At 41.7% G+C, this 17,962-nt stretch overlaps 1 protein-coding gene across 2 annotated transcripts; it reads left to right on the top strand.

Moving 5' to 3' along the window:
- Nucleotides 1-14,231: 14,231 nt before the first annotated feature.
- LOC114800908 (insulin-like growth factor-binding protein 3) lies at nt 14,232-17,342 on the top strand. Of its 2 annotated transcripts, XM_028998786.1 has the most exons (5): nt 14,232-14,499; nt 14,714-15,160; nt 16,209-16,246; nt 16,334-16,453; nt 16,631-17,342. In XM_028998786.1, exons 2-5 carry the CDS (start codon nt 14,824-14,826, stop codon nt 16,742-16,744), a joined length of 609 nt encoding a protein of 202 aa, XP_028854619.1. In that variant the 5' UTR covers nt 14,232-14,499; nt 14,714-14,823; the 3' UTR covers nt 16,745-17,342. The 2 variants fall into 2 exon arrangements, with proteins under 2 accessions (XP_028854619.1, XP_028854618.1); XM_028998785.1 differs by lacking the exon at nt 14,232-14,499 and having other exon boundaries at nt 14,529-15,160.
- Nucleotides 17,343-17,962: the final 620 nt, after the last annotated feature.

Raw genomic sequence — 17,962 nt, 5'->3', positions numbered from 1 at the left:
CCATGACTACGTGACAGGAAACATTTTTGTATATACCAGTCAGCCTGAATAAGATATTTTCACATAAAGCCTGATTATGCTGTCATTATGACTCAAACCATTAGGTGGTTTGCCGGCCTGTATGCTGGTGTAAGCTTGAAACGGTGCAAAGAAACAAAGGTGCCTATTGTGAACCACTGATACCATCCCAGTTGCACCTACTGGGATGAGGTGCACAGTTACCCAGCCCTTATGAACAGGCACCGCAGAATGGACAGACACACTGGTACAGAGATAACGACTGGTAATGCACATATGTGTTGTGGGTGAGCAAATAAACGTGAGATGCATGATTGCAAGAGTCTTTGCTTCCATCACTAAAAGTGGTGAGGGAACATGGGAGTTACAGATAAGGAGGCAGATTAAAAGGAATGAGAAGGTGGCATAGGGGTGCAGGAGTACAGGCCAAACCACATAACACATGGCTTGTATCTTATTATGAGGTTATAATATGCTTTTGTTGTGATTTTTTCTGAAGAAACCTCATGTCAGCACCTTGCCAGTGTAATAGCTGACTGACTGTTTTGGTGGGAACAAAGTGCGCCTTTGGTGCTCTGTTATGGGACCTGATAGGATTTATGGGTACTGAGCAACCACAGACTAATCGAGAGAACTGAAAACGATCAATGACATCACAGAGACACCATTCTTTTCTAGTGGATGCCCCCAGGACAGCGAAATCAAAATGTGTTTGTGATTGTGTGTGTGTATACTTAGCATGCGTTTCAGGAAGCAGTTGGAAAAAAAATTGAAAGAAAAGAAGAGATCTAGACAGATTGGGTTGTTTTGAGCACATGCCCCGGTCATAATTCCTGTCTACGCCTGACCAGGTGTCTCACCACCTCTACCCTAAGAGCACATTTAATTGCAGAAAAGTAATGCATTGCAGAGAATGGAGGTGATTGTGTCCAAACACACTAATTCCACCATATTTGGTACTTTCAAGTCATTATTAGGGTTGTCAAAATTAGCACGTTCAAACACAATTAATGCAGCTTTGTGCTGTTTACTGCCTGTGTGGGTCTGACCTATGACACAGACGCTAAATTCATCCTAGCCTGAGACAATCTCTACATGAAGATGTTCAGGGGAGATTCAGATGCCACATCATGCATGTGCACATTTACATTGTTTTCAAATGGAGACATACGACATGATTGCTGAGGCACTCAAACCGGGGAGCAGCACACTTGTAGTGTGTAAAAGTGTGGAAAATCAAAAGTTAAATTTGATTAACTGTATATACTGTATATTACTGCTGTTAATCTACTATTAAAAAAAAAAAAGCTCACATTTTGCTGTGAATGAATCAACTTTAATGTCAGTTTATTCTTACGAGTAGAACGTTCTCTGAACAAACTATGACAGAGAACATTATGGCCAATAGGCTCAGATGGGGCTATTTGTGATTTCTTTTTTATTTAACACGTTTCAGAAATACAATAAAATGTAAATTGAGATAAAAAATAAATATTTTTAATTAATTGCAGCGATTAGAGATTGTTTTACGTTTGCAATCTGTACATTTGCAAGTCATTACATTTACATATTTTGATTTATTTGATGCTGTTGTTTTAAGCACTTCACTGTTCATTAACGGTTGACAGGTTCAGTTTGTTCCCCTTGTGTAAGCAGGGTTTGCTGTGTTGGTCAGGATCTGGAATGTTGACAGTTTGTGGGCTATGGCTACTATCACCATGCTTTTGCTTAAATGCATCAGTTTACAGATTGGTCTTAGCTTTCATCCTCAGAGGACCAAGTAGTCCATCCCAAAATTTTGACTGAATTACTCAGGCCATTTCATCCAGTTAAATTTAGACTTGCTTGTTTAGTCCAGTCAGCCACCATTATCGCTAGCGTTCAAGGTTGCATCTTAAATGAAACCAAATGGCTGCCCCTTTTCCACATTACACTAAAAACCTCCACATGTCTACACGTTTCCAAGCACTGATGACCTATGCAACTTTACAAACTGTTTTATCTCACTCATAAACAATTGAAAAGCGTGTGCTCCTTTTTAAATATAGCTGCAAAAATGACACTTTTCAAATCAGCATATTAAATAGTTTTTGTACATATAAACTGTGAGCACCTTGTTACACTTAATATTGTGTATACATTTTAAACAACACATAAGACACAACAAAACTTATACCTAAGAAGCATTCTTCATTTCTTGCATTGTGAGAAAAAAGTATTAATAATAATTTTTTGTACTGAAAAGTAGATTGAGTCCACAGCACCCTTTCGTTGGCATTTTTTAAATCACTTGTTTCATTAAGTCAGTGATTGGCTATATGGCGGTGGCTTTAATCACAATGCACACTTTGTTAAGACTAATTAGACCATCTCCACCGACATTTACATGTACTTGGAGAGGAACCACTGTAATCACATGCAGTATATAGCAACTAGTATGATCAGTATTTATCAAGAAGGCAGTTCATGTCATGTGCTTCAAGGGTGTTCCTACTATTGCACTATAAATGGATTATGACCAGGCCTACTACTGCTCTGTTTTGTAAAACATAAATAAAATTATGCAATCAACCAATTTTTTACAAAATGTCTGTCATGGTTCAAAACTGAAAAAGTAGTAAATATTTCCAAAATGAATAGCAATGTATTCATGATTATAACATTGAAATGATCCTACTTTGTAAAACATGAAAGATTTTTACTGCAGCCTACATTGACGTATACAGGGGAAAACTGCACGGGAATATTAAAGCAGTTGAGGTAATGTTTAAACGTTTGATTATGTTGGGGTTAATATGTAGATTATTTTAGTATAAAGGTTTCTCAGTTAAACAAATCAACATAAAACCATAGATCTCAGAATACCACTACTGTGTAAACTAATCAGTCCAACATTGCCTTTGGGGTTAAAAGCAAAGGCTGACAAAATCTGATTTTGCAATTTGTTGATGACTCTAACAATCAAAATATATGTCTGGCACCTGCATTTAAACCCTCAAGACTTCATTAAGCTCATTTTCCTTTCTACATGAAATAAATAATATATGCTTGTGGTCATTGAGAACAAAATTCTTCTACGATTCAGGGGCCAGTATGCTGTCTGAACGCATGTTGAGTATTTTTGGCAGGTACAAAGGTATATCTCTGGCCAAATAGACCACATTCGTGGTAGAAACCACAGACACAGGCATGCACAGGCACAATAAGCATTGTAGAAGTCTTGCCATCTCTGAGGTGGGAATGGTGGAGACAAATAAACAGAGGAACATCATGAAATATGGTTGGTTTCTTCAAACGCGTTTGAAGCAACAACAAATGGTATGATCATGGTGGAAAAATCTGTTGTCCTGTAGGTCGGGGAGGTCAATTTCTTAAAATTTCTTCAGACATTTTACTGTCACTCAATCAAATTTATGAATTACGTTTAAGTTCAGCTTTGTTGTCACATGTACATAGTAAAGGATTCAAGGTACAATGAAATGCTCCACAGTCAAGAAAATGAAATCAATTCACATTTAAAATAGCAACATCACAACAATAGACAAATACTATTTACAATACAAGGAAATTACTTTTTTAAGAATGCAGTGCAGGCAAATGTATATAATTAACATACAATTTAAGTGTTCATGCTCGTGTTGTCCTAAGACAGAAAAACATGTTCTTGCACAGTGACCAGTGTCCATCATGAACCCATTCCTCAAATTATAACTTTTCACTAACCTGCTTTTTATGTTAAGGCTTACGGTGTAAGAAAAAGTAACTTTAGAGAATGCACTGGCCACTGCACTGATCTGTCCTATAAAATACGTCTTAAAATGTAATTACTAGTTGTTCAGCCTGTTACAAATGTGACACTGATTCTTTGAAGGGAGTTGGTCTCCTTTGAAATGTAACCTCATTGTCACGCACAATAAAGACCTAAGAGAGCATTTAGAGATCAAGCGGATGCTTTCTAGTTGCCGGAGGATTTGCGCCACATGCATTAGCTCACTTCCTTAGCTGCAAATGAGGGTTCGTAAACCTAGGTTTTTTACATGATCTTCTCGATTGACATTTAAAAAAGGCCAAACTAAACAATTCTATAACACTCTATTCTTTCATGCTTTAATTATTATTATTATTTTTTTTACGTTTAAACGTTCACTTGTGTAGTTTCCTGTCACACTGTAATACTGTAAAACCACCGGTGCCCCGAATGTCCTGTACATTTCAGCGTCTGCATGAATCAGACTTCTCTACAAACCATTATCCAGAGGACCATGCAACCTCTGCTGGCTCTTCTGTGCTAGCCTCGGATCTAAACTTGCATGAATGACGCCTGCAATTCCAAAATGCAGCCCAATAGATCTACTGTTATGGTGTTATGGAGATGTTCTGAAAGCTCAGTCCATTTTAACATTCTTCATTTACACCTCACCACTTGACAGATGATCAGTTTTAATGAAGTGAAATGAATGAAGTGAGCCCAGGGAGCAGTGTGTGGGGACGGTGCTTTGCTCACTGGCACCTTAGCGGATCGGGATTCGAACCGACAACCTTCTGATTTCTGGGCCGCTTCCTTAACCGCTAGGCCACCACTGCCCCGCTAGGCCACCACTGCCACTTTAGTAACTCATCACTGGTTTTGGCATTGTGACTGGAGCATGTTGGTCACACCAACTTTCATGCCTGGACACTGGATGCTGTTGTGAAGGATGTAAGTCATACAGTAACAACACCTTTCCACGTAAATCAGGTGAATACTGTACCTTGCCTGGTGATTGTAACCACAGGTGAAAGGTGTGGACAGGCAAAATATATGTTTTGTTGACATGTTGTCCCAGCAACAGGTGTGTCATTGAGAGGTTTAGTGATACGTTTCCCCAGTATTTTAGTGACTCTTATAAAGTTTGCTGCCAATCTCTGCAGTGGGTGCTGTGACTGCAGTTTGCCAAGTTTCTTGCCACCCAAGCACAACTTGGCAAATGCTGCCTTCGACCTATGTGAACTTCCATTGGCCTTTTAATGGCTCGGAAATATGCCTCAGCTGCCTCTGCTTTTTTTTCTTGATATGTCGTCTCAATAAAGACAGGTTCAACTTTTGACTCTAAGTGCAGGAGTGAAAAAGAAAACATGTAATTATGTGCTTATGGTCAATGCACTTTGGGACCAGATGCACTTGAGTGACTGGATGATTGTTCTGAATGTCGAGGCGGCTTAATTTTTGAGGCCCTTCAGTTGAGCATGAGTATGAAGGAGCGTGTTTTGGGTTGAATGTGTCGAGTATCTCGGGTTAAATGGGGGTGAATTTGCCAGCTGGTGTTTATGTATGTGTGATGCATCTGTACAGGTAGGTCTGAAAGAGGCATAAAATGTGCTCTCTTTTCATCAGCATGCCGTACTTTCCTACTGCTTTTACATTTTGTTTTATTGTGTTCTGTTTGTAATACATGGAGATACAACTTCTCCAGGACCACGTTGCTTCAGGTTCTAGCTGTGAGGGGCCCAAACTGGAACAATCAGTAAAACACCATTATTTATATTATCTTCCCATAGCCAAATGGGATGTTCATTTATGTTTAAGAATTTATGTATTCTTAACAGACTTTTTCCCAACATCAAAACGTTTTCTGTGAGTTTTTAAAATACTTTAATATGGTTGCAAGTGCAATTTGTGTGTACGTGGTATTGCCCTTCTTACAGTTCTAGCCATTCTAGGTAAATTTCTGGGTATAGTTGGATGCCAGAGATATCAACGCACAATGTTATTCTGCCAATCCCCACCTTATTTTCTCAGTCATCGTGTTGGAGAAAAGCTGCACACCATCCACATTTTTATTTCCTTTCTTCTGCATGGGAATGATAGGGTGACCATGCTGACTCACTGCCAGGGCAGCCAAATGTTGTTCTCAGAAGACTGATACATTGTGGATCCTGGCTGCAGATAACAAATGTGCCACAGTGGTGCTATAAGTCGGGCATGCATGCCTCGGCTGGGTGTGTCAACTTGGGTACCATTATGACTTTTCTTGAAGAAACATCTGTAGTTTTTCTTTGCTCTCTCATCAGTCTGTCCAAGATCTCACAGCTTTGTTTTAAGGTGGGGATGGCTGACTTGAGCCGACAGAAATCAAGAATGGTTCTTTTAGCCTGGGAAATTTTTTGGCTGCATCCATGGCTCTCTTGGCTTCAACATTTACTTGAGGATAATGAGATCTGATTGTGACAGAATAAAGGCTCACAACGCTTCTTGGAAGAATTTTGGAGCATGTTGAAAACTCTTACACACCCTTTTCTATACTTTGATCACATTTTAAGTGCTTCAAAATGTTATGCTTTGTGACATACTAATCCTGTGGGGCGAACTGCCTGGTTCCTTGGGATGATTAATACCACTACAGTCTTATTCGTCTTTGACTTGCAGATGGGAACAGATGGGTCAGTGTTGGCAGGTAATGCTTTTACATCCTGGCTACAGATCTTTTCATTCTTTAGACAATTCCAAACAAGAAATATACATTTTCAAGTCATATGGAACATATCTGACTTATCCATCAGATATGACAGGCAGAGCTCTTTGAAATGCTCCCATTAGGGATAAGAAAAACCATAACCAGCCCTGTTATTATTACGTCAAATTAGCCTGTTATTATTACATCAAAGGAAACATGTTCAGATTAGGATTTAACTATTTATTGCATTTATGATATTCTTTTCTCAAAAAAAAAATGAAACTGTAAGACAGACATACACATTTCTATGAATATGCACAAGTTAGAGCCAACACATTTAGTCATACTTTAATCCACAACGTTCCCATGTAGTCAAGGAAAGTTGTATGTAGTTCACTCACACAGAGAATTCCCTGGCATCTCCATGGAAAAATTTCCTGGCGTCTGTTTTACCCTCTGGGAGAGAAGAGTTTTCAATCAATTGTCTCCAAAGGATCATAATTTATTTCAACATTTTGTCATCCAAATATCTGTGAAGGACTTGATTTACAATAATATTATTGGCCTTCTCTTTTCAAACCTTTCCTCGAAAAAATTACTGGCAGGCCGTGGTGGTCCTAGACCTGGGCCGAGAGTCTGATTAAGTGAGAGAACGTTGGGCCCACCGGCATGGCACTGGAGATCCACACCGTTGGAAGGGGTTGTCATCTGTGTTTGTAGTGCTTTTGGGTTGCTAGTGCTGCAGGACAGGGCATGTTGACAGCGGTGTGTGGTTATGATATCTCCAGCAGGAATGCAGGTAACATGGCTCCTAGCAATCCAGCTGTGGAACAGTTCTCAAGACTAACCCTCAGCCATGCACTTCCTCTCTGAGTCAGACAACCCCCCCCCCCCACACCTTTCACAGCCCACTACAAATGCTGTCAGACCATCCGCAGTGTCATAAATCTGAAGATGTGAAAAGAAGGAAGTAAGGGGAGGGGGGAGAACGCTAAAATTGCAAGAGATGGCAAGTTGTGACATTCACTGGAATAGGTTGTGAAGAGGAAATGTCAGAATCTCGTTTCCTCGTTTTGCTCTCTCTCTCTAGCCACCTCTTGTTGTATTTCTGCCTCAGGGGTATTGAACCTCCAACCACAACCAATGCAGCCTTCCTGCTAATGTGTCTCGTCCAACCCTCGCTCTGCTCACAAAAGAAAAGCCCTTCGCAATGGATCGCCCATCCTCCGCCTTGGCTACAATTACAGCAGTAAATCTTTACGTGGTTTACACTTTTTTTTCTTGTGACACATCTGGCCTTCCTGTACAGTACAATACAGCACTGTATGCCTTCTGACATAATGCCTGCTCTGCCGTGCCTTGCAGTAAATTCCAGTTCGTTTTATGCGCAGAAATCAAAGAGGGAGTTCTAGAATGTCATCCTTTTATGTCAAATGATTAAGGTTATGTTTATCTTGTTAGAATCCCCCTACAGAGCAATGTGAAAGGCACTTAATGGCAGAGAAATACAGTTTGTGTAAAAGAAATAAAAATTTCATGTCTGTCAAGGCTTTAGCAGTCCTAGTACGTGCTTGCCAATCCGCCTTTTTTTTTTTTTTTTTTTTCAAAATTTCAATGGAACAGAAGCTCCTTACCTGCTTCCCATTGCTGACATGGGAGAAATGCTGACAGTGCATACAATTTTGAGGATAGTTCTTCCTGCCTCTGAGTTTCAGGATTTCAGAAACCTCCAGTAAATGAACACAGGACACAGCACAATTCACAATTAGTTTTACATTCTGCAGTTATCAGACGCCCTTATCCAGAGTGACTTACAATGAGTAGTTACAGGGACAGTCCCCCTGGAGACACTCAGGGTTAAGTGTCTTGCTCAAGGACACAATGGTCGTAAGTGGGGTTTGAACCTGTGACTCTGTGGTGTTCTGGTTCATAGGTGAGTGTCTAACTGTTCAGCGTCCTTATTATGTTAAACAAAAGCAAGCTATAGGGAACAGCTAAATACAATGGATACGGAAAGTACTCAGACGCCCTTAAATTTTTCGCCCTTTGTTGCAGCCATTTGCTAAAATCAACAAGACAAGGACCCTAAGAACACAGCTAAAATAACGAAGGAGTGGCTTCACAACAACTCCATAACTGTTCTTGAATGGCCCAGCCAGAGCCCTGACTTACACTCAATCGAGGATCTCTGGAGAGACCTAAAAATGGCTGTCCACCAATGTTTACCATCCAACCTGCCAGAACTGGAGAGGATCCACAAATCCAGGTGTGATAAACTTGCTCCATCTTTCCCAAAGAGACTCATGGCTGTATGAGATCAAAAGGGTCCTGCAACTAAATACTGAGCAAAGGGTCTGAATACTTAGGACCATGTGATATTTCAGTTTTTCTTTGTTAATAAGTCTGCCAAAATGTCAACAATTCTGTGATTTTCTGTCAATGTGGGGTGCTGTGTGTATATTAAGGAGGAAATTTTTTATTTTAGCGAATGGCTGCAATATAACAAAGAGTGGAAAATTTAAGGGGGTCAGAATACTTTCCATACCCACTATACATGCCCCTGCAATGCATTCCAAGTCTCTCTCATGCCTACAGTACATATACAGAATTATCTGCATTGAATGTGATGGATGAAGGTTTGAAATAATGAATATTTAGCTTGTTATGTGTGTGTGTGTGGGGGGGGTGTATAGCTGTGTTGAGAAAGGAAATGGGAACACCTTGGGAGTAGTTAATATTGAAATAAATCCATTCATCTGATAACTCAGAGACACATATCAAGACAAATCACTTTGTACTCTTAGGTGAACACACCCGGGTTAAACTTTAACTATGCTCTGTGAGAAGGCTTTCTTTATGACTGGGAACTGATGGGCTGATTGTTTTCTCTGATGAAACTCAGTGACTCAGTCCTTCAGCACGAACAACCACGAAAGTCTCATTGTTAAGGATGTCTGTGACACTGAATTCTAATTTCAACACTTCAGCATTTTGCCAGTATGCCAATCCGTATGTAAAACAATACAAAGAACAGATTGCTTCAGTTGAATGATATAATGATGTGTGTTTGTGGGAGGGGTTTTTCATGAATTACAGTCTGAGAGTCCAACAGTGGACACTACAATTCATTCATCTGGAACTAGAACGCTACAGACAGGTGCGTCTCGCCATTGCCAGCGGGGGTAAAGTTTACTTAAAGGGTGCATTATTCAACTTCAATTTCCTCTTCCGAAAAGTATGTGTTAATCCCACCTGGCTGATGCAGGTGTGTGGGTGTCTTTTTGAGCTGCATAAGGGCACCATTCCTCAGTTACAAACACTGAGAGCTGTGAAAACATCCTTGACTCTTTAAAAGAAAATGGCAAACGCAAGATGGTGGAGAGTAAGAATAAAAGTGCTTAGAGGTCAAGACTGTGTAGAAAAGCCAGGGTACATGTAGGGCTGTGGTTTAATGACTCTAAGCATGTTGCAATTAAATCTCAGTATGAATGGGCAGGTTGATTAGCTTCAACACTGTAAATAAATCAAAGCAAACTAGAACGTATGCGTAGGTAGTTACAGTCAGCGTTTTGGTGGAGCAGAATGCATATAACAGTGATATGTTTTCAAAATACAAACAATAAGTTCATCTTCTCAACAGAATTTAGAATACCAAAAAAATACATTCAATGAATAATAATACTCATGTTGCTAATGTCTTATTGTTGGTGCTAATATAAAAAAAAACTCTATTCTGAATAGCCCTTAATACTTATGCCTTATACATTGTTACAGAATACATTACAAAATAGATAATATTATAAAATGATAATACCCTGTTGAACAGCCCTTATCAAAACTTACTAGAGTTGGCCCAGACGACATAGACTATATGACACGGGGCAGTAAGAACCTTGTCAAAGCGCAATAAGAGACATAGCAATTCACTAATGTCATGCTGAGTATGTCTAATAAATACAAGAGAAACAAGAAAGGACTTCTTGCTAGTCCCGTAACCTGGAAAGTAGAAATGACATACCTGCCCTTCCCTTTATGTTGTTGTGTAATTATTTCCGACACCCGGAAAATGGTGTTTTTAATTAACAAGTTAAAAAATGGAGGAGCCTATAGCAATGACTGACAGTTCTCATGTACCCTACTTCCTCATTCCGGATTTTTTTAACCTCTCTCTTATTATCTTCAACCACTTACTTCCAATTAGGGTCATGGATGCCAGGGATCGTGCCGGAGCAAACCTTGCACAACACACACAAAAAGCATGAGCCACCTTGGAGGAAAGAGGCCATGACACTAACCGCCATGTCACTGTGTGGCCTGACTTAAACAAGTTCCAGTCAATATGTCAAATATGCAGAGTTGTGCAAGCAGTGTTGCCAGATACAGGATTGTTTCATCCCCAAATTACCACAAAATGTACCAAAACATACAAGAGTTAGTATTTGTCCTGCATTCATCTTTGTTTAATTTTGTAATATATGACCTGTTGACAGCGCCGTCAGAAGACATTGTTTGATTGGCCAACTAGTGACTCTTACAATTGTGAACATCCCCAAAGTGCTGCCTGTCGTGCACAGCGCAAAGAAAATTGTACTTTTTTGTCACGGGCCTATCCCACAAGCAGTTAAATTGTAGTAGCAACAGAAAACACTCGCTAAATCCCTCAAAACACAACTTCACTTCGGGATTACATACTTCAGATGATTGATGGCAGCACTTCCATTACTTCCACAAAGTGCTGACAAGAAACACGTGACACTAGAGACACACTTGACCAAGCGCTGACTGACAACCTGGAGACCAGAAGCAAACAAATAACTTCAGTGTTAGCTGCTTGTCTTTGTCCCCATAGGGGCAACACCAACACAAACACTCACTGAAGTGACAGAGGTGTCGGCAGCCCTATGGCAACGTATTCCCATGGTAATGAGCACAACGTTCAACCTTCCATTCAGCCGAAGGTGGAAAAAAAACGAAAAAAGCCGCTGGTTTTTCCTTCCGAGTTGCTGAAGTGCACCTGCGGCGTAGCCTCCATTTTCCTACTGTGGGTGATCAATTATGACATCATTGCGGGGGTGTAATCAGGGCAGTGACAGATCAAGAGCGGAGTGCTTGAAAAGAAGGGGGCCGTTAAGCCATTAACCATGACCTCACTACAAAAGTTTTTATAGTGTGTGTTGTGTGTATTTCACGTCCCTCCTCTTTCAGTGGTCCTTAATCCATGACTCAATGTGTGTATGTCTGTGTCTGCTCAGCGCCGTGTCAAACACACAACTTTAATGGGACAAGATAAACAGAAAAGACATTTGGCTTGCTGGAAAACCTCCACCTGGGCCTGACAAGTAAGTGCAATGGGTGAAAGCGCCGCGGTGAGTGATGGCTGGACATCCATACAAAATCCTTCCCCCTCGACTTCTTCCCTGGCCGCGGGGCATCCTGTCTGACTGAGGTGCGAGGAGCGGAGCGTGCCTTATATCACCGGCGCGTCTGTCACACCTCATTTTAAAACAAGGGGGCAAACACAAGCCGCGACGAAGGGACGGGTACCTGCGGCCCGGTGGACGCCGCCCCTACAACTATGGCTGCACCCAAGGCCTTGTCCTGGAACCAAAACAGCAACCTCAAAATATAGACACCGTGCTGCTCCCATTACAAAATTTACAGCCTGTGCTACCATAACTTCCAAGAAACCAGGATGCCTTTTACGAGTCTGCTGTCTTTATGATTTAGGTTTAAAGTATGAATTTTAGTTTAAAAAAAAAAAAAAAGGTGCATGCGAATAACTGGAAAGCCCTGTTACACGCAGTATACTGTTTTTTAAAAAAAAGAGAAATTCCTCTGTGCTCCAAAGGCCGGCCGTTTTATAATATGAGAAAAGGTATAGCATGCGTCCAAAAATAACACGGTTCTGTCTCTCAACTATTTATATGCGAATGTGTCGACTAAATTTAGCCAAACGCTCGGTTCCAAAGCGGCAGTCTGCAGTTAATCAGTGATTGGGTGTGACTGTCCCTGGACAGTTTTCTAGTTTTTCAAAGGGAAGCCTCTGCCTTCCAATGGTCTAGATGCCCGGGAAGATACTGGCAGCAGCTTTGAGAGTTTTGAGCAAACATTTTTCAAGGCAAAGGCACCGAAATATAATCCAACCTCAAGACATAAATAGAGTGTTAGCTTGTTTGTCTAAGTGTCTCAGTATTACATACATTTTATGCAAGTTATAGTAAAATATGTATGTGTGCGTGTGTATACACATATGAATGTATAAACATATGTGTTTGTGTGTGTGTGTGTGTGTGTGTGTGTGTGTCTGTGTGTCATTCGTAATGCATATGTGTAGACCTGTATGTATTTATATATGTAATCAGAAGGTTGCCGGTTCGATCTCCGATCCACCAAGGTGCCATTGAGGTGCCACAGAGCAAAGCACCGTCCCCACACGCTGCTCCCCGGGCGCCAGTCATGGCTGCCCACTGCTCACTCAGGGTGATGGGTTAAATGCAGAGGACAAATTTCACTGTGTGCACCGTGTGCTGTGCTGCTGTTCATCACAAGTGACAAATCACTTCACTTTAAACTAATATCCATCAAGCATATACAGTTCCCTCTCTGTCTAGAAAGCAGCACATTTATGCATGTGACTGATCTGATGCCTCTGACCGTGACGTACGCGCCCGTAAAAATGGTTACATCTTGTCTTAAACGGGCATTTTCATGAATGCATCTAATAGTTATGCGACTCGCGACACAGATTGAACGGCATAGACTGCAGGGAAAGTGATGACACCGACCCAGTCCCGCCGGTCCATCAATAAGCGCGTCGCCAGCATGGATGCCAAAATTAGCAGCAGCAACAAAGATTGCAAAGAAGCAAGAGACAACTCGCGTGTCGTCGTGGACCAGCGACGTGTTGACTGGTGTCCTGCCACAGAAGTGACCGTGACGCGTCCCCGCGTAGGACGGGAGATGAAAGGCATCAGCGCCCCAGACCGTGACGTCACGTTTGGACCCTCGGACCGGGCGGGTAGGGAGTGGATTTCAGCAGAAGAAACCGGCCGAGGGCAGAAAGTGGGCGGAATAAGATTGATGGAGCAAACGTGAAAAATGGAAAGTAGCCTTGGCGTGCCACGCGGAAAAATTCCCGATGGCTTGTACTGTTGTACGCGAGAGCAATTTTCAAACATTCTTATTTTATTCACTTCCACCGGCCCTTGCCAAAGTTAGATGAGCAGGAAAGAACATGTTTTTCCAACTAGGGAGACCGTCGAATAAAAAAAAAAAATAAAAATATGTAAACAATCTATCTATCTATCTATCTATCTATATATCTATCTATCTATCTATCTATCTATCTATCTATCTATCTATCTATCCACCCATCCATCCATATATAGTTTGTTTACATATTTGTATAGTTTTGTTAATTCAACGGTGTGTGTGTATATATATATATATATATATATATATAGAGAGAGAGAGAGAGAGAGAGAAGTATCGTTAAGGTACAGTATATTTATGAATTAACGCAATTCAACGCGCAACGAGGTCATATTTTAATCTTTCCTTGCTCATAAATTGCCAAATGCATGTTGTGGCAACCATAACCACAAACAGCTATAAAACGCGCAGTCGTTTCTGTGGGACGGGAAACGCGTGACGTCGTGACGTGCGTGGGTAAATGAAGCGTTGGGTCATCTTCGCAACCCGTGTTCTCGATCATCATCCACCTTTTACTTAATTGGATTTCTCTCTGGATGAAACGTGAATGTTCTGTGACCCACAAAGTCCAGCAATGACCGGAATCCCCTGAACAAGTTTTATTGAGTTAATATAATTTAGGAGTTTGTTGACTGACCAGATCAGACATATGATCAGATATTCACAACGATTCTTCTCATTTATTAGTAATGTGTGGTGATTATGATGATGATTGTGGTTATTGTTTGGATGTTTTAAAATGTTTGATGTATGATGTGTCCAGTCTAGTGGAATTTCATAAACTCCATAAACAGCTGGAATATATAAGCTCCTGCCTTGGAACAACATGAGTGAGGTGGGTGTGTAACAGGGAACTGAAAAAAAAATATTTATCACCATGTTTTAGTTTAAATATTTCCACCTCTCTCCCTCTCCCTCCTTTTGCCCTCCTCTTTCCCTTTCTCTCTCTCTCTCTCTCTCTCTCTCGCTCCCTCTCTCTCTCCACCTTTCTGATCTTTAAAAGCTGCCGTCGGTGGTGTCCCGGGCAACAGTCTGATCATCTGTTTCAGGTTGCTGGCTGAATCGTGAGAGGGGTGCAGGAATCGAGGCGAGCAGGAGGACAGGAACATCCGACCCGGGAGCTTTCGGCACAGGGGAGAACTTTTCTAACTGGAGAGAAATGCCCATGTCCTATGACCTACTGACCCTCCTAGTGGTCCTGCAGCTCACTGTCCACGACTCCTGGACACTGGCCTCCCGCATGGGCCCCCGGAAGTCCTGTCCTGCTTGTAAGGAGTCTCTGGGTGCTGGCAGGGGCCACGTTGCAGAGAAGCAGGCAGCAGAGGACAGCACATCAGTCCTGGCTTTGGGGGAGCCCTGTGGGGTGTACACCCTAAGCTGTGGGAGAGGACTTCGCTGCAAACCCCCTCCAAGTGACCCTAGCCCCCTCCATGCGTTGCTCCAGGGTAGGGGGGTCTGCAGAAGCCTGAAGACCGCCATCAATCCTCAAACTCCAGGTAAGAACCTACAGGTTACACAGACCCATTGTATCATGATTCAAACAAATAGATGTCCTCATTTCTACTGCTGTTTCAGCGCTGAGGAATCTGGGGTAACATGTGACTGCAATATCCTGCACATTCTTGGAATACGCGGCAGTCTGCTGTAGATATTACAGACTAGGGATGGAGTTTGCACCAGGTGATCCGCCTCGGCGCAGCGCCGACCACGAGGACAGATGAGAGACAGGCGTCAAGCATCATGGGAGGCGGGGGGGGGTCTCAGTGCTTCTGAGAGGGGGGCAGCCAACACTAACAAGGGGGGTAAACCTGTAAAGGAATAACGAATGTTGGCCGAGTGATGGGCTGGGGGAGGAAGGGGGAAGGTGGGGGTTGTGTGGTCTCGCCTGCCAGTACAGTCATACATATAATATGCATCTGCCGCCCCGCAGGCTTTTCCTTCTTTCTGCGTCTTTTCAGCTTGTAATCGCTCGTCAGGGGTCACCGAGGTCAAGTTCGCATGTTAGCATGGAGGCGCTCCACTGTGTGCTCTTAATGAGTTCACTGCCCGCGGTCACTTCTGTAAAGACAGCGATGGCAGTTTGACAACGACCAGCACATTTTCTGAATAATATTTCTGCAGTGGCGTCAGTGGTAAATGTGACTTGTTGTGCTGGAACTTACTTTTTTGAGAGAGAGAGAGAGAGAGAGAGAGAGCGAGTGAGAGCTCAGACACAGCGGTAGGTTTATTTCACTCCTGGACAATCTGCTAATGCTGCCTGGAACACGGTACGACTGTCGACTCTCAGACGAGAGGAAAGGGCCCGCCCTGTTTTACGATGCTACTCGCTGTCTGTATCTGTGGGCTGTGACTGGACCTCCACTGAACTTGCCACTTAAGCCGAGTGATGAGATTTCTGGGCAAGTTTCTGCACTATATGGCCTGATTATCGGTTGTACTCATCAGAAAATGCAATAATGGCTTCGACCTGTATATGGAAATTATTTATATTCATCACTGGTCCACAAACACACTGTAATTGAAATGTAACGTGCTTTATTACAGTGACCCGACCCCCAGTGCACATCATAGAGAGTGAGAAGGTAACTATGCCGACCCGTCATTACATTTGTTCGACAGATTACTGTGACAGTGGCTTTAAAGGTTTCTCTGTCTCATTTTTTTTGAAGGGACCCTGCCGGAAACTGCTGACTGTGGTACTTCGACGTCTAGAGTTAACAGTGTTCCAGTCTGATCACAATTTGTACATCCCCAACTGTGACAAGCGAGGCTTCTACTTGAAGAAGCAGGTTGGTGTAATAAGATGTATGGTTAAAAAAGCAGAGGGATGTACATGTTTCCAGCAATATGTATCTTGGAGGTATCGTTCATGTTCTTGAAGATAAATGTTCTTTATATGTCAAGACATCCAGATAGTCACCAGTGTAATCAGAGTTATCACCGACGCACACCTTTCCTCTTCGCAGTGTCGCTCATCTAGAGGCATGCAGCGTGGACAGTGCTGGTGTGTGAATGAAAGTGGCACGATGATGACGTCACGGACAGCAGAGGACGGCACTGTTTCCTGTGACAGCGCGTGAGGGGCTACCTGTGTCTCGGACCGCTCAGTCTAAATAAAAATTTAAATACAGATACAATACATCTGGCCCCACAATGTGCTGGCCATGCTCGGCCTCGGCCGTGGAGGTAATGAGTCACTCTTGGGCAACTCCAGCTTGGCACTGGTTCTATATTGCCACCTAGTGGCTCACTAAAGAACTGATCGCTTTTATGATGCACCGTATAAAGTGAGCATTCCTCCTCATTATTACTGCAAATGTCACATTAATTAAGAGAATTTTATTTATATATTCGCATATATTTTTATTTTTCACAGACTTAGTAATGTACAAAGTTCATTATGTTGCGTGCTTAATGCTTCCCTAATTATAAAGGGCCACCAATGCTGTATCTATTAACACACATGTTCTTTTGTTAACTATTGTATGAACATATAAATTAAATTCAAATGATTATTTAACATGCTCTGTATTTTTATAGTATGCATATATTTGTTATTTATCTTTAAATTTTTTTACTATGGGGAAACCGCACCTTTTTGGGTTGGACATTTTGAGCTGTTTAGATTGTATATTATATGTGAAGCAACATTTTTATAAATAAATTTGAGTATATTGATGCTTGTCTGATTGTCTTTTACATCTCAGTGCGGGTTGGTGTGTGGCAAGGAAAAATAAATAAATTAACAAATAAATATAATCAAAATGAAATCCCATTACGTTAAGTTGATGTGCTTATCCAGGATGACCTAAAGGATTTAGATACAGGGACTATTCCCCTCAAAATCACCAGTATCTCGCTCTAGGACACAATGGAGGTAAAATGGAATTACTGCAAAGACCAAAATCATCATCAGAACTGGGTCCTACATACATGGATATAGAAATACATGGAATAATGTTTTCAGAATACAGAAATTTACTTAAAAAAAAGAAAACACAAGCCGGCAGCATCACATAAAGTCAAAATACAACATGTGATGGCTCCTGATCAGCCTGCCTCTGACATGAAGCACTTGTGGGTGAATAGGACCTAATCACAGATACACCACAGATGCATCACATCCCTTTTTTTCTCAATATTTTAAAGTTTATTCTAGAAGTTCTAACTTCTTTCTGCATCGACACAGAGTATATTGCATGGTACATATACGACCATGGTTTCAGATTTCAGCCACTACTTTTAAAGCAGCACTTAGAAGGAAGATCTTCCTCATATGAAGGTGTAGGGCGGGGAGG

The sequence above is a fragment of the Denticeps clupeoides genome, chromosome 12 (assembly GCF_900700375.1).
Source record: "Denticeps clupeoides chromosome 12, fDenClu1.1, whole genome shotgun sequence".
Classification (NCBI taxonomy): Eukaryota; Metazoa; Chordata; class Actinopteri; order Clupeiformes; family Denticipitidae; genus Denticeps; species Denticeps clupeoides.
This window is presented reverse-complemented; position numbering and strand designations above follow the sequence as displayed.